The sequence below is a fragment of the Linepithema humile genome, chromosome 2 (assembly GCF_040581485.1).
Source record: "Linepithema humile isolate Giens D197 chromosome 2, Lhum_UNIL_v1.0, whole genome shotgun sequence".
NCBI lineage: Eukaryota > Metazoa > Arthropoda > Insecta > Hymenoptera > Formicidae > Linepithema > Linepithema humile.
In genome coordinates, this window is record NC_090129.1 from 13856352 (window position 1) to 13883309 (window position 26958).

The 26958-nt window shown below is 30.1% G+C and overlaps 1 protein-coding gene across 2 annotated transcripts; it reads right to left on the bottom strand.

The window, feature by feature from the left end:
* Positions 1–1875: 1875 nt before the first annotated feature.
* On the bottom strand, positions 1876–26958 carry LOC105669660 (nose resistant to fluoxetine protein 6-like). Of its 2 annotated transcripts, XM_067350646.1 has the most exons (13): positions 26304–26439; positions 24775–24925; positions 14861–15016; positions 14020–14240; positions 6239–6447; positions 5690–5945; positions 4626–4786; positions 4378–4546; positions 3925–4118; positions 3715–3844; positions 3448–3640; positions 3206–3351; positions 1876–3069 (listed from the first exon to the last, which is right to left on the bottom strand). In XM_067350646.1, coding segments are annotated over exons 3-13 (1830 nt in total). In that variant the 5' UTR covers positions 14862–15016; positions 24775–24925; positions 26304–26439; the 3' UTR covers positions 1876–2919. The 2 variants fall into 2 exon arrangements, with proteins under 2 accessions (XP_067206747.1, XP_012218138.1); XM_012362715.2 differs by lacking the exon at positions 24775–24925 and having other exon boundaries at positions 26304–26958.

Genomic DNA, 26958 nt, shown 5'->3' on the forward strand with positions numbered 1-26958 from the left:
CTACAAAAAACGGTTTAAAACTTATTTGTACCTCTAATATATCTTTTTTTAAAACATTTTTTTAACACAACAGGACCGGTATAAAGAAGCAACTGTTGAAATTCAGTTGCTTTCCAGAGCCTAAAATCGTTTAATGATCTTGGTCTTGGACGATACTCAAACGGCACTGTATTTCGTAAGTTAACTAATGTGTCGAGATTATTTTTATCATTTGGTGAGATAGTTTAACCGAATGCGGTCCTATATTCCAAAGTAAAATTAATTTTTTGACTACTTCTAAACACACTAGGTGTATGTAGTCTAAAGGTACATCGGTCACAGGTTTAAAATTAGGTATGTTTTGGAATATTGTTTCCCCAATCTGATAATCTGTATACCTATTATTTATAAAGTCTTCGTCGGTTCTTAAAATAGCGCAATTATTATGTACTATGGAGAAACATATTCTATTACGAATATACTGCCCTCGAATAGTACACTTAGAACAACTGTTGTAAATATTGTGATTTTTTACATTTAAAACGAATGCCTTAGCTGGAGCATCGCATATCAAACCATGTATTTTAATTTCAACTTGTTATCCATTATGATTTAATGGATTGTTTGTTAAAAATGTCGCCTCGTCAACAAACTTTTGCAAAAATATATTGTTACTGTCAGGTTTTGCTTCGCCATAATATGCTCCTACAATGTACACCAATTTTGTTTCCGAATCACTACATAATATAGGCCACAAAGAAGTTTTACTAGATTTTGTAATTGGAAGGCCATTAATATTTATAAAAACCCTAAGAACTTTTGTTGAGCCTACAAGTTGCACATGTTCGTGTAGCATCTTCTTAAGAGCTTTCTCAAAACCAAAATGATAATACTTCATTTCTGCAGGAATACATTCGACATTTCTTGGAGTGCGAGGATCTTTTGGAAATGGATGACTTGTATGTTTCCGTAAAACAACTAATAGTTCTGAAAGAGTCTTATGCGATACTCGATATCTTGCATACCAACGATACAGATCATTCTTGAAATCACTGTAATTTTTAGCATTTGCATTATCCATTTCATTCGCAGATTCATTTACAGAATCGACTCCGCCAGTATTACTTTCTGTTAGTGATTTATTCTCTTCATTAACATCATTATCTTATTATTAGCATCATTAGGTGACTCTATATTACTAAGATCATTTGACTCTTTATCAATATTGCACAAATTGTCAACATTGTCATCATTTGCAACAATATTCGAATTGCCTATGTCGGTACTATCAATTTGATTTTGACGAACATTATCTGCTTTTAAATGCTTGTTACCAGAAGATAGGTGGTGAGAACATCTCAGTATAGAGTGCAATATATTATTTATATCGATAGCCGTATTTTTTTCTTAATTAGTCGTCGAATATGACGTTTCGAATAAGAAGAAAATATTTTTCTTTTATTATCCATTATAAAATAAATATGTACTTACTAATGGATTAACATAAATGTAATTCAATATGCAGTGGCAAACGAATATATGAAAACGATTATATCTGCAATAATTAATATATACAAGACACATTATAATGCTTGCTTTTAAACAATTTTAAAACAATTTTCTTATACACGAGGAAGGAAATATAATATATTAAAGTGTTTAAACATACCTTTTTGTTTGACAACTTATCTTCTTGTTTTTCGTGCACTAAATGTTAAAAAATATTTGCTCCAGTAATATCATTGATAATAACACTGATAATAATCCGGTAGCATGCGATAGCATGTGGATGGGATAATGCATACCGTGAGCGCGATCGCGTATTTATCGCGATTATCAATTTTTTAATAAATAATCGTCGTAGCTAGGATACACAAATAATTGCACTCTGAGAAGTCTCAGAAACCTTTCGAAATCTTTAATTTCGTAATGTTGCAAAATATTACATTGAAGAGACATTTCAATTGTAAAGTTTCCATCCAGTACATTGCAGAAACATTTCAAATGTAATGTTTCAATAATGAATGTCTCAGAAATATAACAAATGTAATGATATACAATTGAGACACTTGTAATATCTCTGCAACGTAACTGAAACCTTTTGTGCTATCAGGGTACTTAAGACAATCTTAAATATAATAACGGACTATGAATACCACCCTATATGCAGTAGAAGACCACAAAGCACGAGGCACAAGACTGAATGCGCAAGCTAATGCACATGCGCAACGAACGACGCATTTACATTTCAAAAGTAGGTTGCAGGAACCTTTTATTTGCAATCATTCAATAAATTAGGTTGCAGAACCCTAACAATTGCAATGTTTCAATAAAATAGGTTGCAGGAACATTCCAAATGAGATGCTATGAATATGAGACATTGAGACATTCCTGTAACCTAACAAAAACCTTCCTGTAACCTAACAAAAACCCTGTCAGGGTGGGTATACATACATGCATACAAATTACAAATTATATGACATTAAATTATTTGAATACAGGAAGTAAACATATTAAGTAAATTTTAGTTAATTATACGCGAAACAATTAATGAAAAACTAATATTTACAATTATTTATATAATTATATTCAGAAATAGAAAAGTTTATGTAAATGTGTTCTTCATAACACAGCATGCGTATTTTCAAGAGAGTGAAAAGACTCTTTAGAATATCTTGTGTGTATGTGCCTTTCATTAATTACTTTTTCTAGAAATAAAGACTAAATAATGATAATTGATTTTTACAAAATGGCAATTTATCTCGCAACAATTCCTTTCCCTTGATAATTTATACCCTATTATATTTTGTCTTATATTTATAAATTTTTTAAATTATACTTTAAATTAAAAATTTAATAAAAATGGTATATACAAAGTTTTTTCAGATTATTGTAATCAAATTAAAATATTTGGTCAGAATCATATAATTAAAATATATTTTATTCCATTTTAGATATCTTAATTGTATCTTTTGTCGACATTGCTTTTTTCAATAATAAATAATTTTTTAAATTTTGGAATGGTGTGTCGAACAGCAACGTAAGAATTATGGATGTTAAAAAAATACATATAATTTCTTTTAGATTTACCTGAAACAAATTAGAAATGTATTGAATAATTATAATTAATGTCGCATTTAATAAAATAATTTTATAATTAAATGAATAAAAGAATATCTAATATATTACACAAAATGTTACATTTTCTATTAATTGCGAAACTTACCATTACGTTGAAAAATTCATAATATTCCGCAGTCCGAGTTTGTCCAACATTGAAGAAATATATTGGAAACTGCGTTAAATAGACGCCATAACTAATCCTTGTAGTAACAAGAAATCCTCGCCAAGAAAATAATTTAGTTAACCATCCTGCAATTTGTTAATACACGTATTATTCAAATAATCACTGTCTGTATGCTGTTAATTTTACAATTTTATTAATATAAGTATTTTTTTAATGATTACCATTTGAATTGCCAGTATGCTGCATTATAGCTATCCATAGAAACAAGCCACACCATCCGATAGGAGCAAACGCGTTATAAATGGCTGCATGGATCGGATTATATACGTAATCGAGAGATCCCATTTTAGAAGGTCCGATGAAAGCCGTCAGGAACATTATAGTGCATACAGTCCAACCTGTATATAGAGCTGTCTAAAATTATATAAAATTACTGTATTTGTTAGACGTACCATATGTGGTCATATGTAATGCGCAATGTCACTTACTGTGGTTAATTTAAAATTTTTAGGTATATTCCGAAGTATGTAACCCGTGAAAATACCAATAATATAAACAGTCAATCGGTGAGATGGTAATGTGTAGGAGAAATCAGCAGTATCAAATAATTGTCTTATTCTGCGAAAATAAAAAGAATATGTAAATAGTTTGTTTTGAAAGATATATTCTTCATGTAATATATTGCATGATTCACTTACGATGTGCCATAATATATATAATTATTGAGATTTTTGCTATACGTGACGTAAAATCTCAGTATTGTTGATATCAAAGCTATTATACAGAGTACAATAGTACCGATTTTTGGTCTTTTATATAAGAGCAATACCATCAGGGGTGAAATTGCAAACAATTGCGTGTCTATTCCCACATGATGTGTGTGCGTAAGGCACTGCAAATAAGAAAGATAATTTATTTCTTGGCATAGACAGAACATTAGAAAAAAAAGACATTGCTACGATGTTGCAAACATATTTTCAAAGACTGTTAACTTTTTAAAAACTTTCAAGTCTTAATCTTTAGATATTCTAGAATTAGTTTAAACAGAACGTTAAATGATTAGATGTTTTTATAAGTCTTGTTAGTTGCGTATTTTAAAAAAAGTTTTTATTTCTTGTAATTATTTTCAATATGTTTTACGCGATACTTACCATATTTTCGAATCCAAAATAATTATGAATAAATAAGAAATTTCGCCACCATGTCTTTTTGCATATGTTTGCGTGATTGGTCACTACCAGCGGCCACTGTGGTCCAGATCCGATGTACGGCATAATGTAAGTACAAAACAATACTAGTGCGCCTAGAGTCGGTACTAGTCTGAACACAAATATAGTGCATAATAAAAGGATCATTCTTTTTATTTATTGGATGAGAACACATATTTTGATATCAATACCTTAGCAAGCGCGACAAGTATTCGTGTTTGATACCTAAAGTTCCGTTTTTTCTCAACTTGCCTACGAATGAATACGTCGTTAATAGACCGGACAACATAATGAATGGATCAGTATAAAGACTAGCCGCTCTTCCTATGACAGTCCATGGTTTACCTAAAAACTGCGCCGAGAATGTCACTCAGTTTCAAAATAAAATAATTTACGTAACAAAATCTCACAAAATGAAATAATTTACTGTAACAAAATTTCACGAAATTCTAGATAAATTTACAAAATCAATATAACTTTCATCAAATATTATTCTATTACATCTTAAGATCATTTATTATATAACATATCAAATATATTTATTCTCTTATAACAATATTATAATTCTTTAATTAAATCTTATTTGTAAACTAATATATTTCATACCCAGATAACAAAATCGGATAGAGCATGTTTTGCAATTTATGTGCTGCATACTATGTCAGCAAAATACTATCAATATTCTAGTAGGATATGCCATTTCAACTAATGTCGATAGAAATGTAGTAAAACTCGAGCACAATGCATTACGATGTAAGTGCAAAAATGCGACAAAAATTGAGCAGATTTGATTTCTGACGACATTGTGACAGCCAGACTATGTGCAATCTCTGTCGACACATTGTGTCAGCATACAATGTTTGAAATTTATTATATTTACGCTGGTGATCTCTGCTCAATTTTTGTAGCATTTCTGCTGTTACATCATGATGCACGTTGTGCTCGATTTTTGCTGTGTTTCTGTCGACATTAGCTGAAATGGCATATCCTGCTAAAATATTGATAGTATTTTGTCGATGTAATATGCAGGACATAAATTGCAAAATGTGCTCTGTCTGATTTTGCTATCTAAGATACCGCTGGCATACTGCTAGCATTTTGCTAACTGGGTATATGTATATTTATGTATTTTTTGTTTAAATTGTTGAGGTTCTTAATTTGTATGAAATATGCATATATAATGTAAAAAATATACATATAATATCTATTTATTTATAAGTTTATTTTTAAATATTGATGATTTTTAACAACATACCTCGCTCATGTAAGTCCGGTTCATGTAAGGAATGAAAAATACCGCCAAACTTTTGTGAGCTATGACCAATAAAACACTGTTTAAAAATCGAATACCATGGAGTGACGCTATGTCGCCTTGCGGTCTTTCCAGCGAGAAAAGTTTCTGAATGTTGCGTTTCAAAGAGAATGATAACAGCAATTCGCTAGCCGGTATTTTGTAATGATCATAGTACGCGCCCACCAGAGTTAAAACGAATACAGTGACAAAGAGAAAGCTGGAAAATAAAAGAAAATGATTCATCCGATTAATGCAGATAAGATCAACAAGTACAAATTTCTTATATTTTTTATCTTTAGGAGCTTAACTGAAAATCTGTGATATTTTATTCCGTCAAAAAACAATGAGCATTGAGAAGGATACACAGAAATTTATTTTTTGCATACTCTAGAATAAATTTCTTAACAATCTTAATACGTCCATTTTTTATAAAATGTATATCAATGCAAGCGCTAGGCATGATAAGCTTCACGTAAGAGTATGACAAATTCATGACAATAAATGTTTTACCTAGTGGCGATAGTCGCTTTTGATAGAACGAGTTCCCTTTTCACTTGGCACATGTCTTGGTCTACTTGTAACGTAATTTTGAGACCAGTTTGATTCGTGTACTTTGAGATTGCGTGTTGAAGAGAGTTTTTCACATCTTGCGCTGTACATGATGCAGGTGTGCATACAGCCCAATTTACGGTGCTAAAACGTGGTACTCTGTGACCGGGCTGAAAACAAAAATAAGCGAGTTTAAATCTTACTCTAAGTAAGTTTGTATTACAATCGAACAGTGAAAAATTATTGTAAGCTACGGCTAGATACTAGTAAAAATATTTGTGCAACAATAATTGTAGATAAACCTTGAATTATACGTTGGGAAAAAAAAAAAAAAAAATTAATTAACTGGCAATGAGAATCTCATAAATGTCGCAATCAAAGCTAAAATATTACATCCTTGGATATTAACATAATATTTTTTACCGTAGTGCAAAATTGTTTCCGTTGCGCAATCTAAAATCATTTTACACGGTTTTATGCATACGCTTTTGTGTGTGTTCGTAACAAAATTATAATACCATTAGTTATTTGTTTAATTTAATAAATATTTATAACACATTGAAAAATATGTAAAAACTAAAAATTTGAAAAACATTGAAGAAACAGTGAAAAACTCGATGCTTATTATCTTGATTACGTATAATTAGCAAATTATCCGGTTAAAGAGAGAAAAAGTCTCTATAATTTCATAATTGACAGCAACGAGAATATTATGCATCCACACAGGCGCTTCAAACAATGTATACGCGATGCGGAAGTTTATTAAAACGTACGATTATGATAGAAATTAATAAAGAACGGAAACACTTCATAAATCACATTTTTACGAGACTCTCATAAAGACAGAGTAATTTCATTCGAACAATAATTGATATGCTTGTTTAATTAAGCAACAATAAATTATACGTTCGACTTCGAATAACAACACTATCAATTCCAAGTAATAAACATTAGCATTAAATTGATATGCAATATAGGTACAACGTTATAACTAAACGTTTGACCAATTACAATGTTATACAATATTACAATATTATTATCGTGAGTCTAATTATCAAACCAAAATAAATGTTTTCTACAGTTTATGTGATGAATTAATATATGTTTGCGTTTGATTCACATTTATTAAGTAATTAAAAGATCACTTCTCACACAGAACATGACATCCAGTGGACGTCCATATAATCTCCATAACTCCATACTACATCTATCTCTACAATAGATATTAGATAGATTTCTATTAGAAATCCATATTATCTCCATGATAAATGACGTCTATAAATCCATCATAGATGTCTATTAGATATCTGTTATCGATGTTTGATAGAAGTATCAGTATCCATAGTAACGAATATTGTTAGGGCATCGTCGATGTCAAATGTGTCGGCTGATCATTCAGCCATCTTCAGTGCTAACGTTACAAATCTGTTTAGTAGAAAGATTGTGGTTTCAATTCGTCATTAATAAAATTATTTGAAAGTAAAGTCACAAATGTGATTGCGAGATAGTCTTGTTTATGTAGGTGTTAACAGAATGTCACCATGTTTTCGACTGTGAGACAATCGAGAACTGTGAGACAATCGAGAACTGTGAGACAGTCGAGAACATGGTGACATTCTGTTAACACCTACATAAACAAGACTATCTCGCAATCACATTTGTGACTTTACTTCCAAATAATTTTATTAATGACGAATTGCAACTACAATCCATCAAAGCTCTATGAAATATCTATGGAACATCTATGATTGCTTCATATGATATTTATGAATATATCTAATGGATGTCGAATGGAGGTATGTAATGTGGAACTGTGGATGTCTAGTAGACATCTATAGGAGATTACAAGGACATCTAATAGAGGTTTCGAATCTCCATGATAAACATCTAGTGGATATTCATTAGAGGTTTTTGTTCCGTGTGGGTTATGCATGTACATCGCTATGTATAAATAACATTATAACCCATACAGCACACAAAGATTGCATACACATTGCATCAATCTTTCATCGCAATGTTGCAATATTGCAAATTTACTGCAAAATGTTGTTGCATCATTGCTGTGGCATTGCAGCAACGTTAAAATGTCCGCCTTTAGGAAAATTGTAACTAAATATTACAGTAATATTGCAATGTAATGAATTTGCAATAATGCATTGTTATTGCAATTTTAGAATAATGTTGCATATATTTTTATTTATTCGGACATTTATCTGTCCGATTTCTGAACAATCAGTTCAATATCTGAATTCCCTGTGTTAGGATCGTATCAGAAAAATTTAACTGATAAAAATAGTTACTATGTCTTTAATCTTACACTAGCCACTCTTTGAAAGTTTTATATCATCATGACTAAAACTTAAGGCTCCTGGTCCCGTAGCCGTGAACTCCGCGTTGACAGTGGCGACATAATTGTGGTAGGAATAAAAACCTAGTCGAATTTACCTAGTCGATTTATTGTATAAGTAAATAGTGTAACAGTTTGACCTAATCAATTGATACGATAAAAGTAAATTACTGAATAACATACAAAATGCTAATTTATAATTCAAAAATTTGTTTACAAAAAAATAAACGCGATAAATACAGAATATATATAGCTTAGTACCGTTACCGACATGTCCATATGACAGAAATTCTCATGCAGCGTCTTAGGTGGAGAATCGATGAACTATTAGACGTGAAAAAATGACATGTTGACTACCCAATTTATTCTTGCGTGCCATTTCGTTAATATTCGTTAAATGTTAGTGCTGTGATATGTGACGTGTTTATGAAACCTGTAAAATTATCCGAAAACTAAGATTAGCAGAGAAAGCCCAACGTAGAAGGAGTATTTTCTACTCATACAGACAGCTGTCAACCGTGTTTTCTCGCATAATTAGGCTTCGCTTCACGGTTGATTTAACGATTGTTTATAACCTGTCAAGGAAAAAGCATAGTTTTCGGACAATTTTACAGGTGTCTTAAAGCGATCTAGAGTGTTACTTTGTTAAATTATCATTTTATTTAGAAATGGCACGCAAGAATTCTCGGCGTGTCATTTCTCGCTTCTGACGTCACGAATCTAATATGGCTGCGGTGACTACCCAGGAGCCTTAAATACGAGATAGATTTTGCAACGCGCGTCGCATAGCGGTAAACGAACGAACTATCCAGAGAGAAATACAGGCCGAAGAAACGTCTATTAGATGTCTATTAGACGTTTCTTCGACCTGTATTTCTCCCTGGGTAGCGATTATCGAATATTGCTCTTGTAATGTTTTTGCAATGTTGCTGTCACATTCTCATGAAATATTACAATTCAATGTTCCAATAATCTCTCAATAATATTACATTGTAACTTGCAAGATTGTAACATTGCTGCAATGTAAATGCAATGTTTTGTGCTGTATGGGAAAGCTTTTGTTTGCCAAAACCACATTTTACAACTCGAGGAATAAATATTTTATTGTTATATTTATTACTTTGATTGTGTTATGCTCAAATTAAAAAGTAAAAAATTTTTTCTTTAAGATATCAATTAATTGTTTTAAAGAGATAAAATTTTTTAAAAATATGATACAAAATGAGGATCCAAAACCAAGCTGGTTGTCATTTGCTTATAATCTTCTTTATTCTTTTGAATTTAGTGATTTGCAAACATTTCTAATTTTAGTACAATTTTAGTACAATTTAGATTTGCAAATATTTCTAATTTTAGTGGCTTTGCCTAAAAAATTAGCCATCTTCAGTACATTGATAGTGCAATTCCCAATAAACATTCGATATTCTATGTATATACATGGAATATCCATAATGTGAAAAAAAACGTAGTGTATATACTATGTACATACATAGAATATACATAAATTTACGTGTATTTAGAGATATACGTAGGACATCGTATGGATATACATAGAATGTATATTCGAACGAGAACGCTGCCTGTATATACATAGAATATACCTCACGTACATTCCATGTATATACATCAAACGTATATACATACGATATACCTTGATGTACATAGATACATTTGTGGATATTCGTATATATATATATATATATATTTATAGATATTGTGATGTCACTGACATTATCAGAAAGTTACAGTGATATCATTAGTTACAGTTGTGGTGATATCATCATAATATGACATAAAATGTCACAGAAATGTTACAACAAATTCCAAAAACATTACAAAAACAGTATTCAGTCATTAGTTCATTCGCTTGCCGCTATGTGACGCATTATGCGCTATCTATTTTGTATTTAAATTTTAATCATGAGAATTATATAAAACTTGCAAAAAGCGGCTAATAATATTAAAAATGTAATAACTTTTTTTATCAGTTTAATATCTGAATCTCAACACAGGCAATTTAGATAAACTAATTGTTCAGAAATTGGGTAGATAAATATCTGAATAAATAAAAATTGTTTATTATTGACTTAAGAGTAGAGTCCAGTGTAGAGTCTACTTTCCATAAAATTTTTAATGTTATGAAATAAATTATTTAAATTTAAAATTATTTCATTATTTAATTAATTACATTGGGCCAAGTGTTTTTGTCATATACCCAGTAAACATTCGATATCCTATGCATATACATGGAATATCTATAATGTGAATAAAATGTACTGTATATACTATGTACATACATAGAATATACATAAATTTACGTATATTTAAGGATATTCGTAGGACATCGTATGGATATACATGACTTGTACATTCAAACGGGATCACAGCGTAAATATACATAGAATATACCTTATGTACATGCTACGAATGTGTATTGCACATTCTTGCAGTATACCCCATGTATACAGATTTAAAATAACCGTATGTCCTTAAAAGGACATATTCCTGAGCGTATTTTGAGACAACTTTTCCTTTGGCAAAAGTTTGTGCGGAGCTTAATTTTCAAGTTATAAAAGAAAATAGTTAGTGTATCGTGAGTCGAGTACAAGAAACAAGCAGGGGCGCCGCAACTCACCGTTACACGCGGGTGTTTACGTGAGGCGCTGCTACAATCAGCTGACACTCACGATACACAAATACGTATACGCATCTCTCTCTCTCTCTTTCTCCCCCCCCCCCTCCTCCCCGTCTCGCGATGAGACAGATCCATATCGAGTGAAAGTTTTTCCACTTTCTTATTGTTCACGTTTCACGTTTCAAAACACAACACATTTATATACTTTGTTCACTTACTTCATCTATAAAACAAGGAATTTATTTAATGATCACTACTAATCACTCGGCGCGTGAAAATTACTCGGAAAAAGAAACACGTGTATCGTGAGTGTCAGCTGATTGTAGCAGGCGCCTCACATAAACACTCGCGTGTAACGGTGAGTTGTGGCACCCCTGCTTGTTTCTTGTACTCACGATACGCTATTTTCTTTTATAACTTGAAAATTAAGTTCCGCGCAAACTTTTGCCAAAGGAAAAGTTGTCTCAGAATACGCTCAGGAATATGTCCCTTTAAGGACATACGGTTATTTTGAATCACTCTGTATACCACGAATGTACATTGCATATCTTTGGAATATACCTATGTATGTACTATGGACATCCTGTGTACATACATGTAGTAATTATTTTACATACATGGGATATGCGCTGTACATACTTTTCACATTCTCTGTATATACATAGAATATACAATATCCATATATGTATATACGTAGGACGTACATAGAATGTCCTAATGTTTATTGAAATTTATTACATGAATTGTACTAAAATATATATTATAAATTGAATCTTTTATATATCATTGTCTAACCGTAAAACTATTTGTTTAAAACATACCTTAAATATTGTTAAATCATGCTCAATTACATTGTTATTTTTGTCAATCGTTTTAATTAAAGGTCAATCGCTAAAATTAATACCAACAGTTTTATTTGTTGCAAATTACAATTGTTTATCTGAACGTACTTCTGAGATGGCGGAAACCACTTATCGCATGTTGTTAGTGTGTCTAGTTGGATTGTCTACGGTTAGACAATGATATATGAAAGATTGAATTTGTAATATATATTTTAGTACAATTAATTAATAATTGGATTATCAATGTACAATGAAGATGGCTAAAAGATTAACCGAAACATTTGCAAATTACTAAATTCAAAACAATAAAGAAGATTATAAGCAAATGACAACCAGCTTGGCTTTGGATCCTTACTTTATATTATATTTTAAATTTCACGAGGCTGTAATATACATATAATTTAATTAAACTTCTTTTATTAATCCCTTATTTAGAAGTCAAAATCAATTTTTTATGTATTTAAATTAAATAAATGAATATATCACATAATGTTATACATATCACTGACATTTAAATAATACATATTCAATATATTGCCAGATAAAAATTAACATTTCAATTCAAGTTTCTAGATAAAAATTTGTGCGAATATAACTGTTTTTTTACGTGTTTTTAGTCTCTTGTTAAAATTCATTCAATGTTTCGTCTTGAATGTGATTACTCGCCAAATGAATGTCTCATTCGTCGACATCCGTTCGCTGTCCTTCGATTTACATAAATCCTGCGGCGAGAATGTATGCGTTTATTACATATTCATTACGGATTAAACGTACTCGCTGATGATGATTCGTCGAGTCATTAAAATGCCACAAACGTTAGACTCAGGGAAATACTGATACTGAAATATGTTCACGCAAAAGAGTTTAGACTTTATGATTCTGTAATTCTTTCAAATGACTTTATACACAAATGACTACATTAATAAATTTTATGGTCTAATGTGATTTGATTAAAATAAAAACGTATTTTTGTAAAATATTTTCATATAATATCAAAATAATTACGTTTTTGAATTGCTCATGTTATCGTAGTTTTGTATTAAAATTAAGTTTACGTCGTAATAGCAAATAATTTAGGTGGCTCATATTTAGAGCTTTGATATTCTACACCGAAAAAATTGTTTTCTGGAAATATATCTTTAATAAGCTCTCTTAATAGATACACCGAAAAAATTGTATTCTTATCTTAAGAATATTTCATTTATATTTATAATATCTTCTTCTAAATAAGCGCCAAGAAGATTCTCTTATTGTTAGTTTAAGAGAAAAATCCTTTAAAGAATATCAAATATTCTTAATGCATTGTACGTTGCACATGATTACTCATGCGGAAATGTTAGAATGTATTCTTAATCTAAGAAGATATTTCAAAAATTAAGAAGAATATTCCAAAAATATCACGTAAAGAAGGAAATATCTTTATTCATTAAGAATTAAGAGGGGTTATTAAGTATGTATTTTAAGAATACAATTTTTTGTATTCTTAATAAATAAGTACAAAAAGATGTATTTTCTCAAAAAATATAACTTTCTTAAAGTTTTAAAATAAATAACAAATATCCACTTGTAAAACTTTTTTTGTTATCATAGTTAACGATTCCAAATAATATAATGGTAAGAGAATATTTCATTTAGCATATATTTTTACACGTTAAGAATATCTGATATTCTTTAGAGGATTTTTCTCTTAAACTAAGAGGATCTTCTTGGCGCTTATTTTTAGAGGAAGATATTATAAATATAAGTGAAATATTCTTAAAATGAGAATACAATTTTTTCGTGTAGTATCAAAGTGATCGTTCGTTTCGTATCGGTCGTGAACGTGAGATATAACCCGAACGATAAAACCCGGGTGATTGCAAAACAATCGATTACGTTGATTCACGTAGCGCAGCACAAAAATGCACATTACACTCACGTCGGATATATTGCTGCGGAATGCATAGTGCGAATGTAGCAGACGATGTAAGTATTTCAGATCCGGTCTGGACTGGTCGACAACCAATTGTAAATACGCCAGACAATATTGCCCTTGAATACCATCCTTGCCCTCGACACCGACGCATTCGTCGAAATCGCCAAATTGATTAACATTCCCGCTCAATAGGCCGGAAGGCACCTTCGCGGTTGCATCGTACACTAAAATACCATAAAAGCAATCAGTATTGCGAAAATAGAAAGGAGAATCTAAAATCTCTGACCATGAAAATTATCTTTTTGTCAACTATTGAATTACTCTTTTACTGATTCTACGAAGACTGTGGAATGTGATTAATTTTCGATCATTAAAGATGCTAATCATTTTGCATATTTATTTTTGAATGAGAATTTTTCAATTTTCAATTTTTTTTTAGTATACAGAATTGTAAAATTGCCGCGACAAATTGACAATAAGCTAAAACTACTATCTTGTAATTAAATATTCACGTTTAGCTATTAATGCCATTATATAAAGTATTGTGAATCAATGTGCCAGAAGGTAAATTCGAATAAAGAGAAATCTGGTGACGACCAATATCCTGAGGTAACCATTGCCAAATCCCTCACATCGCGTACGGAATAGTGCGCGGCTTAATTTCACCGACAAGACATTTTATACAATCATGCGAGTTAGTTGCAAAAGATTATGACAAATTTATTCATCGGTCATAGATAATTTTTTGGACTTGCAATTTCGAGGAAGAATTTTTTGAATTATATTTTAAATAAAATAAAAATTTCGTAACTATGCTACATACCTTGATAAATGATCGACTTACTTTTGAGAGCCCATAGGGTGAACTTGGCGAGCTCCTCGCGAAAGATGTCGGAGTGCCGTTTGCATTCGGCGCTGACACTTCCTGCGCCAGGATCGTAAGTGGGAAGGATTTGGAATAATCTGCGTGCCTCAAGATTGATTTCTGCAGGAAAGTCCTCTAAAAAGAGCAAAAAATCTCTTCAATACTTTTAATATTGAAAATCTTAAATATTAGCATTATTAAAGGAGCTACACTATCTTACAGTAAAACATGTTTACTTATCCAAAGAAAAGTCACAAAAAAAAGGTCTTTTATATACATATATCTTGTTCTTTTCTGGAATTAGTACATAGTTGGAGACGTAAATCGCATGAAATTGGTTACGTGCCTTGTGTGTAAACATGAATGAGAAATTCGACGTAAACCTTTCGTTCGTCTGACATTGATATGATAATGTGAAAAAAAACATTGAAATACGTGTTCGTTTGCAAATTACAATATACTATAATAATAAATTATTATTAAACAAAAGTAAAATTATAATTTATTTATTAAACAGAAGTAAAATTTTTGAATAAGATCGGACGCACGAATCGTTTAATATAATTATAATGAATGTTATATAAGAAACGCTGATATATCTGAAATATAAATCAATTTATCTCGCAATTCGCTCGCAAAGTAGATTAATCGTAGATTAGATTGATTTTTCAAGGTTTTTCTCTCCCTTTCCCCCTTTCCCTTTCCCAACTCTCTCTTCTACATATGGTTTTATTTCAACAAATTTTGATAAGTTGAACAGCAAATAATTATATGCCGTGGACGAAATAATGAGGCAACTCAACAAAATTGAGCGAAGTAAGAATATATGAGGTCATTGATTTATACTGAATAATCTCACAAGTCGTGATAAGTTATGCAGGTCAATGTACGGATCCTGATTCCGGATATTCTTTGAGAAAATCCCCAGACTATATGTCATTGAACCGAAATTATACATAATATAAATTTAGAAAAAACATAAACGACACGATGAATATTTTTAAATGTTTATTAATAGTTAGTCGGCCATTGATGTTCTTTGGCAATAATTTGAAAAAAAATCAATAATTTTATCTATCTAATGATACTGTCAAAAGCTATATAATGATATACCACTATTTGTAGGAAGACTGATCTTAATTATGTCGACATGCAATCACAATAGAGATCCAAAAAATTTTTTACAACAATAAATTATTTAGTATATGTGTATATACTAAAGTATACTTATAAGTATATTTATAAGTAATTACAATCAATTTTGTTGTAATATTATTTTTTATATGTATATATTCTAAAAGCTAAATAAGCAGTAGCTTTTTAACAATTAATAAATGATACCGACGTCCTTGTGTTAGATGTTAAGAATTTGTGAATACTATAACGCTATTTTTTTCCTATTTAGTTGTATAGCTAAATTTATTTAGTTGAATTTTATTTTATTATTTAGTTTTAGCAATTTTTTTAAAGATATTGTCCAGTATTAAAAAGAATCGATTGAAGTTCCGATAAACTTACAACGCAGTGACATATAAATATTTTGTTGATGAAATCAGAATAAATGATTTCAGACACGCACTAACACGCAATAACTAACGGTAAACAACATGAAGTTGCATGGTTCAGTTGCATCATAGGTGCATAAATTCTGCATTGATTAAAGACTCATTGAATATAATGTCAATAGTATAACCCATTTCTCTAATTATAAATTATATGTATCTCGAAAACGATATTTTCGAGTTTTATTACATTTATTGAATTTTAATTCTTGATGTACTGCTTGGCTTTTTGCCAAGAATCGCGAGCTTGCATAATTTTTGAGTTTTCTTATTACTGGTCTTTCTGTGACAGCGGATGATCGACACAGTTTCTATTGTTATACGTATAATGTGGCAATTGAACTTAAAATGGAGCCGGATGTCTAGATAGTACAAGTGCGAACCCGATGTTGAAATCTATGATGTCAGTTTCCGAGCGATCAGAATTACTTGACATCGTGATTTATTTACCCGATTAATCGTGTAATCGCATAAAATGTGATACGCATGGGTATACTGGGCTGGAGAGTAAACAGGCTATTTGTATTATGTTTAATTTTTTGTTTATATCTGCAATAGATAGTGTAAAAATAATTTGGATGAGCTAATACAATTTCCTGATATGTGAGTGATGGCTTATGAGTGAAGGTACAATAGCACATATTTATTTTATTGTTAAATCGTGAAGCACATTTCTTGATTTTATCAAAGGGTGTGATATTGCACAAATATAAAATGCGTTATATAAATAATTAACTAGAACAAGGAAAGTTAAACATGTGTCCGGAGTTATTAATATCTTAGGCGCTCCTACGCTGTGACTCGCACTCGTCAGCGCAAAGCTGTAAAAAAAGGTTATATTTTTTAAACCGCGATTAAACGGAATTTTACAAGCAGGCAGCATTCAGTCAGATAGGGACAGTTCATCGCAGACCAAGCAGTCTATTTTTACATGTCTTGGATGTTTCAAGAATTATCGCGCCCTTTTAATAAAATTTTGCGCCCTACTGGAGCATATATTGCGTATTGTCTAGTAATGCGCTTCCACATGTCCGTATATCGCTATATACATATGTATTCAGACACAAATGTCTTTAAGATATCTAAAAGACATTTGTACTGTCTGGATGTATACCCTTTCGACGAACACATTCATTGCCAGTTGCTACGATAATTTTCTATTTGTTCAGGATATCTTAACTCTTTTAAATAATTTTTAGGTTTATTTCGAAATAAAATGTATACGGAAATGTATACGGAATTATGATTATATATATCATATACATATATTATGCTGGTTTTCATGCTATCAATTTCGAAAAGCATGGCTTGATTTGACGTGGAAGTTGATATGTTGCTAATTCAGGGAGAATGTGAGAAAAATTATCGACGTGTTACGCAACTGTTTTTAGAACGTTATGGTATTCAAAAATTGTATATGGCATTTGTTCGTCTAGAAAATCGTTTACGTGTGCATGATCAATTAAGTGCAATTAAAAGACAAAAAGCAAAACCAGTGATTAATTATGATAACAGTGTCAACATTTTCGCGTCAATTGAAGAAAATCCACATGTCAGTTAACGTGAATTAGCAAAAACAGCTAGAGTTACACGATCTTCAATACAGTGGATTCTGAAAGAACAAAATTTTCATTCGTATTATTTTATTTTGACTCAAGAACTTTTGGAAGCTGATTATGAGCGTCGTATAATATTTTACGAGTGGATGCGTGATGGTAAAAATGGTAAAAATGGTTTATTTTTGCAAAACATTCTTTTTTTTAATGAAGCACAATTTACTAACAGTGGGCATCTTAATAGACATAACATGCATTATTGGTCAAATGAGAATCCTCATTGGATGCGTAGTTTCTTTCCAATATCGTTGTTCATTAAATGCATGGTGTGGAATAACTGGCAATTTTGTAATTGGACCATACTTTTTCGATGGTACTGTTAATACTGAATCTTATTGTAATCTATTGAGCAATCATCTTCCTCTACTTCTGGAAAAAGTACCACTTAATGTGAGAAGAGAAATGTGGTTTTAACAAGATGGTGCACCTTCTTATTTTTCCAGAGCTACGCGTACTCTTTTAAAAAATATTTGACAGGTGGATAGGTCGGGAAGGTCCTGTTCAAGGATCTCCTCGTTCACCTGATCTCACACCTTTGGACTATTTTTTATGGAGATATATCAAAGAGAAAATCATGTTTCAATTATTTACGACGAAAGAAGACTTAAAACGAAGAATACGTGAAGCTTGCGCTAGTGTGACCCCAGAAATATTGTTTAGAGTTAGACAAAATTTTGTAAAAAGAATTAATAAGTGTGTGTTTAGATGAGAATGGTCAATAGTTTGAACATTTAATAAAGTAAAAAAACAGAAAAACAAAGCCTTTTATTCAATTTATGGTTTTATCATTAATTTGAATGCATTCAACTTTGAAGTTCAAATGTTTATAACTTTTCATAGAAGTATTTTTCAAACAAATGTTCCAGATAAAATTTATTTGTTTTTTCCGAAGAATACAAATATGTAACATTTTATAGAAAGTTCCATTTGAAATTATAAAGTTACTCTCCGCCCCTCTTCAAGGGAGAGCGAGGGCGACTTTATGCTTACGTAATTAGAAAAAGGTCCCTCGAATACATGAAACTTTCTCATGAACAATTTTTTGATTCGACAAATATTTTTAGAGTTATTGGCTTGTCACACTTTATGTAGGCCAACCTTATATATGTATATACTTTATTATACACATATATACAGGGTGTCCTATTTTAAATGATCCGCTCAAATATTTAAAAAACACCGTGTTAAATCGAAAAATGTTTCAAACAAAAGTTGTAGGACTTAGAGGGGGAAAAGGATAGGGATAATTAGTTTGACCTTGAGTGGAGGTGCTTCGGAGATTTGAAGGTTATCTTCATTTTTTTAAATGGAACCAATCTAATTTTTTTATATAAATCAATTTCTTGCAATTTTCATCGTAAAAAGTTATAAAGGTAGGATGATCAATAATTAGAATAATTTACGAGATATTATATTAATTTAATTTGACATAATTTTACATAAACTATGAAATATCTCGTTAAATATTCATTTTTCAATTATCTTACCTCAACACTTTTATGCACAAAATAATGAGAGGAATCAATTGGTATAAAAAAAACACATAGTTCTTTAAGAAAAAATATGTAGCTGAAATTATATCATATCATATTTTTTCTTAAAGACAACTATGTGTTATTTTTTTACACGAATTGATTCCTTTCATTAGTTGTTAATGACCCCGTCTGTACACACATTCTATAAATCACACAGATGCGTTCTTGTTTATCGTGTTACACGCACTTTCACATGTAATATACGATGTATGTAATCACAAACTTAAGATAATTGACACTTTTTATCGAAGGTCACATACCTGCTTACCTTCCGAACTCTCGTCGGAACATTAAATATCAAAGTCAAAGCGCTTAAGCAACAGCGAATCAATTAGTTTGATGAAATCCTTGACCTTATGAGAAAGTATTTTATTCAGATTTGATATTCGATTTTATTAATTTTTATTTGTGAATCGTTTTACACATTAGGAAACTTTCATTTTCCTCGCTAAAATTTAAGTGTTGATATTTATTAATTATGCTAGTTTCAAATTTTGATCAAAATAGCTTAACTCTCTGACAAAGTCAGTATCTAATTATATGAATATCACTCAATGAATTTGTCATTTTGAAATGGAATATTAGAGGATATTTGGATCATAACTACACTCAGAGCAACAATTAACAGATCAAGATAAATTGATTAAAAAGAAAGCAATTTTTAAAGTATTGTAACTTGGCGAAAAATCACTAAATTTTAATTTAAAAAAAAGCATTTTAAAGCTTGAAACTTCTTCTTTTAAATAATTTTTGCGAATTTTAATTATTATTTTTTTACGAAACGGCATAAAACGATAAATCGTCGATAATCCGTAAAAATAAAAATTTTTGATATTGCAAATTTTGCAAATTTTTTCCTTTAAAAAGTTGTATAACTTTTATAATGGTGCACTGGCGGATTCTAGGGCGGGAGGGGGGGGGGGGTTGGGGTCAAACTCCCCTTCCAAGTTAAAAAAAATCAATTTTGCTGGATCCGTTTCAAGAATCTTGGTAAAAAATGCATTAAAGCAGGTTAAAACCCCCCCTATTATCGACATTAGGATCTGCTAGTGTAATGGTGCATAAATGATAAAAATTATTTTTAGACAATTTTTTATTTATTTATCAATGTGGAGCAAATAAATCCCTTATTTGTTCCATAATTTAAGCTAATTTAAGTAATGATAAACATAAGGAAAAAAAATTTTTAGCTGATAAATGTTATTGCTTATTATTGAAGTGGAGTTGAACTAAAAAACATGTAGATATGTGTCTTTTCTGGTGATTTTGATTGGATCTTTTTTCGCAAAAGTATATCGAGTTAAAGAAAAAATATAAAATATGCAGCTTTTTATGTTTTTTTTCAACTTTGTTATAAAAAATAAGAATGAAGGAAATACAAGAACAGCATTTGAAAGAGCTTTCAGCTTTCCAATAGAATTGTCTGTAGAATATTATACGCAGATAATTTCTTCACGAGTAATAAGCAATCAAAGTATAATACAAATGATTTTTTTCGTTGACGTTCAATAATTTAGTTAAAAAAGAAATTGTACAGTGATCAGTAACCACAGTGGCCACTCAAATAAAAGAGGAAAGATTCCATTATAAGATGTAATTAAGAGAAATATTCTGCAATTTTTTCCAAACTGAAACATTATAAAGTTGCATTAAAAATTTAATTTTAATGGATTATAGTTTATTGTAATGCCGTTTTGTAAAAAAAAGGTAATTATAATCCATAAAAGATATTTGAAGGAAGAAGTTTTAAATTTGAAAATGTAACTTTTCTTAGAATTATAATTTGATTATTTTTCGCGGAGTTACAATGCTTCGAAAATTGCTATTTTAAAAACAATTTGTTTTGATTCTCTAATAATTGTTGCTTTGAATATATATAAAAGATTCTAAAAAAATTATATTATTTCACTCTTTCTGAAAAATTAATCTTTTTTTGAAATATTAATAATATAGAACTCATTAAAAGAAATAATTATACAATATTGTAAATAAATTGTGACTATAATTGATTACCTTGATTCAACCATCTGCTTAATGTTTCTTTCACAAACTTACGCATATTTTTAAATCTATTAGAAACAATTTATTGATACAGTCAGAATCAAGTTTCTCAATTTCAAGTTTCTCTGAAGTAATTCTGTACATGTAATTTCTAATCAATTTAAAATTACAACAAAAATGTTAATTATCAAATACGACTCTCTCTGAAAACGAAAACAGGCATTTTAAAGTACTAGTAGTATAATTATCGAATGCGTAAAAAAATTCTTTTTAAAGTTTTTAAAGTTTTTAACGTAGCTTTTATTCTTAATATTTCAAATATTGTTATGAATACTTCGATAAGAGTGATTCTGTATCATCGAAATTATTGCATTTCTGATCTTTCTTCGGTAATGTTGTACATGCGTGTATAATACACAACACACACACACACAACACACACACACACACACACACACACACACACACACTTGCGTGCGCGCACGAAAATCTTGATAATATTTACTTTCTTTAAGACTCTGTTGAGTGAGGGGGGGGGGGGAGAGGGGAGCCGCGGGCAAAGTGTGGTAGTACGAAACGAAATTCGTGACAGCATGCATGGAGAAATGATGTACGATGTGGCAATAAACATAATTGTAATGCGCATTATAAACAACGGCTTATGTGGTTCAGTTATGCTACAATGAGTGTTTTAATTGAAATTTATAATTGAAATTTATTTATTTTTTCTTAGGTTTTTCTTAGGTATCGTAATTTTTATCGAATGTAGCTTTACTTGTAGCTACTAATATCTTTATTAGAATTATCGAAATTTCTATAACTTTATGATTTTGTGTAATTTTGAGAAATTTGCCTATAACTTTCGGAATTTTTAAATAGAAAGTACGTGTACATTGAATCATCCATATATTATAATTAACATAAATTAAAATCTGAATTTTTTCGAAACTTCTACTTCGAAACGTTAAAACTTTAAAAAGAATTTTTTTACGCATTCGATAAATTCGATTGCTTTTATTATTAGGTAATATAGAATAGACTGTAGATCAAGGTTAACTTCTTTCTTTAGCTGAAAGGATAGAAAAGTTAGTATAAATGTCAAGGTAATATAAAACAGGTAATATAAAATGTAGCGTTTGAACTGGCTATTTGAGTGTTTTGAGAGATGGATAATCAGACTGGCTCTTTGAAACACCTTATATATTTATTGATATACATATATATATACATATATATATATATATATATATATATATATGTATTTTTTCTATATACATATATTTAAATAATTTTACATGTATATTTCATATTATCTATACATATATATTTCTAAGCCAAATTTCTTAAAAAACATTTTTTCGTTATCTTTCAATATTTATTATCAAATTGGCAAATTGTATTAAATGCAAAGATAAAATTGCAATATTGATTTATAAGATCAACACATGAAGCATTTTTCTAATTCGTGAAGCATAAATACAGTCGACTAAACTTCTAACGTTTTTAGTATTGAAAAATATCAATCAATTAGCATTATTCTGTTAATTAGTATTAATTAGAATAATATTAACTATATATAAACATAAAAATATATTTATAGAAACTTATTTAAATATAGAAAACAATTGTAAATAGAAATTAAAATAACTGACGTATACATAATTTAACTAAGTTCCTTGCTGTTTCCCACATATAAAATTTCTTTATTTAAATAATCAATTTTCAATCCTTTTCCTACATAAGTCAGTATTTTCTTTACGTATATGGTTACTTTTATGACTAATCTGCTTAATGCAGCGGTACTAAAATTTTGAATTACACACTATTTATCATGTGCAACAATGACACCGCGGATAAAAGATTGTTTTCTCGATGTCTTACGATTAATTTAGTTGAAAACTTTGTAACTCAAGTCCATTCATTATATAATTATACGTAATACCTAACAGACACGTTGCAGCGTCTACACTCTAAAAAAATTCCCGAAGAGCAAAGTTCAACGAAAAATAGCAATCATTTTTGCATTTTAAGATAAAATACATAAACTTAAAGATAAAAGATTAAAGATTAGTATTAAATTAATATTAGTTTTATCTCTTAAAATGTTTTTTATTAAAAAAATGTGTAAAACACACAAAAAAATTAAAAATTATTCTGAAGAAAAACATTGCGATAAAAATATATTATTGACATTTTTTAAATTGGTCAATGTAGTTTTCATTTTAAGAATAGAATGTGTCTTGCAGAAGAAGTTTTGTTTCATGACTGATATAACAAAATATTTTGATAAGATGTATGGAAGGTTGTATGGAGAAATACTGATTATGCTCCCATATTACACTGACAACTATGCGACCATAATTTGTGAATGAAACCAGTTATCAAAAGAACTATACTGGTTTTCCATTGATAAATTACATACAGACACGTTTTTGTTACATTTCGCCGAAATCTTTCCCGCATGAAATAAATAATAGCCTTCATTATTAACAGATGTAAATGAACACGTCAGTGAATAAATGTCATGTAATAAATGATACGAGTCTTTAAATGTAACAAATATATATTTTGCAATTTAGTTATTAGTAAGATACGTTGTTGCAATATTACATCTAATAAGACCAAATATTTTGGATTATGTTGCATTATAAATTGTTTCAGGAATTCTAAATAGGATAATAAAAGTTCAATTAAAAAGTAATAAATTATTTGTGTCATGTTTTTAATATCTTTATGTATATTCAACATCAAATACAAAGGATTTATTTAAAAAAAAAAACTTATATTTCAAAAATGCATAAAAGTCAGCAAACATCATTATTAGATCCAGATGTAATCTATTCCATTCAACGAAATTTATTGTCACAAGTTGAATATGCGGATTTATAGATACAATAATTTTTTTATCAGGCAATATTTTTGTAACGTCTACAAGATTTTTTACTCTCTCAATATTCAATAAAGAATTTTTCCCCACGAACATATTGCATTTTCTTAGAATTAAATATTTTCAGATGATATTGTGTGTGTTAAGAAGTTTTGCACAAAGCACATATTAAATAGTTAAAGAGATATTGTCATAAATGTTTTCACATTTATTAGTGATTTGCACAAGCATGCAAAAAGAAATTCGCTACACTTTGAAATCTATACAATGTATCTCTTTGATTATATCTCACCTTAATTACTGCAGTCACGTTCACTGACATATCGGTATATAATCGGCATGGATATCGCACGTACGAAAGGACGAAAGTAAGTTTTGCTTTCTGATGATTAGGCGAACATGTGTTCGCCAACGCAGTTCTTAATATGTATCTCGCAAAGCTTCTAGATAGGAATATAATTGTAAATAAAATTTAACAATATTAATTGCAATATTATATAAGATTTTTTCTGCGGACGTATGCATTTCTTGCTAAAATACGATGGTTTGGTAAAATACGATGAAATATGTATTTCATTAAAATTTCGATTATACGTATAAGATAGATTGCAAATATATTTAATAAACAACTGAAATAATTTTTTTTATCAAAACTGGTTGCATGTTACGGTTGATTTTCTGCAGTTTCTCAAAAGTATATCTTATTTTAAAAAATTTTATGTTGAAATTCAATATATATTATATATGCGTTTCTTTGTTACTTTATATTGTAACAAGTTTTTTATTATAATTTTATCTCAAGTAAGAATAAAGAGATTTGCAAATTTGAAGTGTATAGCGACCCTAGCTTTGAATCTTACTATCAACTGAGTGTTTTAGACATATTTGTCAGAATCGAAGGAAGAAAGCCGAGTCTTTTCCGAATCTTTCTTACGCATTTGTAAATCAATATGAGAGGCGTTCGCGTGATACGCGGCTTGAATAAATATGTACGGACGGCCTTCGATATCTATAAAGATGCAGAAATTATGCACTTTTTTAATTTGTGGACAAACTTAACATTTACAAATTGTTCATGTGCCAATTTGTAAAAGTTCGCACCTACCATAAATTTTAACGATCATTGAAGTCAATTAATAATAACAAGCACTAAACGAGCGTGCAAAGTAATATTTACTGCATTCCATGCAGTTGCTGAAAGAGTAGTAGTATTTTGTTAATTACAAGAATTGACGACGCGTAAACATGCAAATTTTGATCGTCGCGTGTGTATTTTATAATTGATTCAACAATTGATGTTTAAAAGATGAAGCTGTACACAGAACAAACGGTGATATGCATTCCGCAATTATATGTATGCGTGCATAAATGCAACTTATCCACGTGCTTTGTCAACGAGTTTAAAATATGTTATTTATTTTCTCGCCACATATAAAAGTATACCGCGTACCGGGAAGTCTTTTATTTATTTGTTTAATGAGCGCGTCTCTTTCCGCGAATACTAATTTTTTTTCAAGTATTCTTGACCGCGTAAGCTTAATGATCAGGCAATATTAATATTAATTACCAGTTAAAAGCACCAATAATTAATATGTTTTTGCAAAACGCATAAAATAACAAACTAATTTTTGCTATTTATTAACAAATTTACTGATTTTTATAAAAAGTAACTCAATTCCTACAAACTATTGCTACGTAAATAGTAAAAGCAATACTTTTTACAACAATAAAGTACTAAATTTTACAATTTTATTATAAAAATTATTATTAACATGAACGTTGTATTGTCTCACGCAAAAATATATAAAATTCTAGACTCACCATAGTGCGGGTTCATGTAATGTACTTCTGGACTGTCATCGCTCCATATAATCTTTTCGGAATCTATTGTATAATTGCCAAGGCTGCTTATTAGTTCGACGAAAGTGAAGTTTTTGGTTGTGTCGGTTTTGTTGCGCGAAAGCACGCCAAGTATGTCTTCCTCCTTAAAAGCGTTAAGACCGCTCGAAGATGTCAAAACGTCCACCGACGACTCTTCAGCACACGATAAACTAATCAGACTGAGAATTGCCAAAATTCTCACAAACGTTCCCATTTTTTTTCTTCGACAAGATTGTCGGGATCTCACGAATTGCCACACAGAAAAATCGATCGAGAATTGTAATTTAATTTTTCTTGCTGCGATTGTTGGTGTTTTTTCAAGATGTCGATAAAGGAGTTGACGTGATTAATCGTAGATCATCTTCACATTTACGCGAATATCATTGGAAATCTTCACTAAGGCAGGCAAGAGGTAAGCAGAAATTTGTTATTTGTCTAGATCACTGAAAATGCTCTCTCGAATAAAGAGTAGAATTGCGATGAGTTGGCGCAGGACGGCCGATTAGGGAATCGTATGTGCTACCGAATGTCTCGCGATCGGCATTGCCTAGCTATTTGAAGGTGAGCTTTACAAATGATTGCGGCACGATCGCGT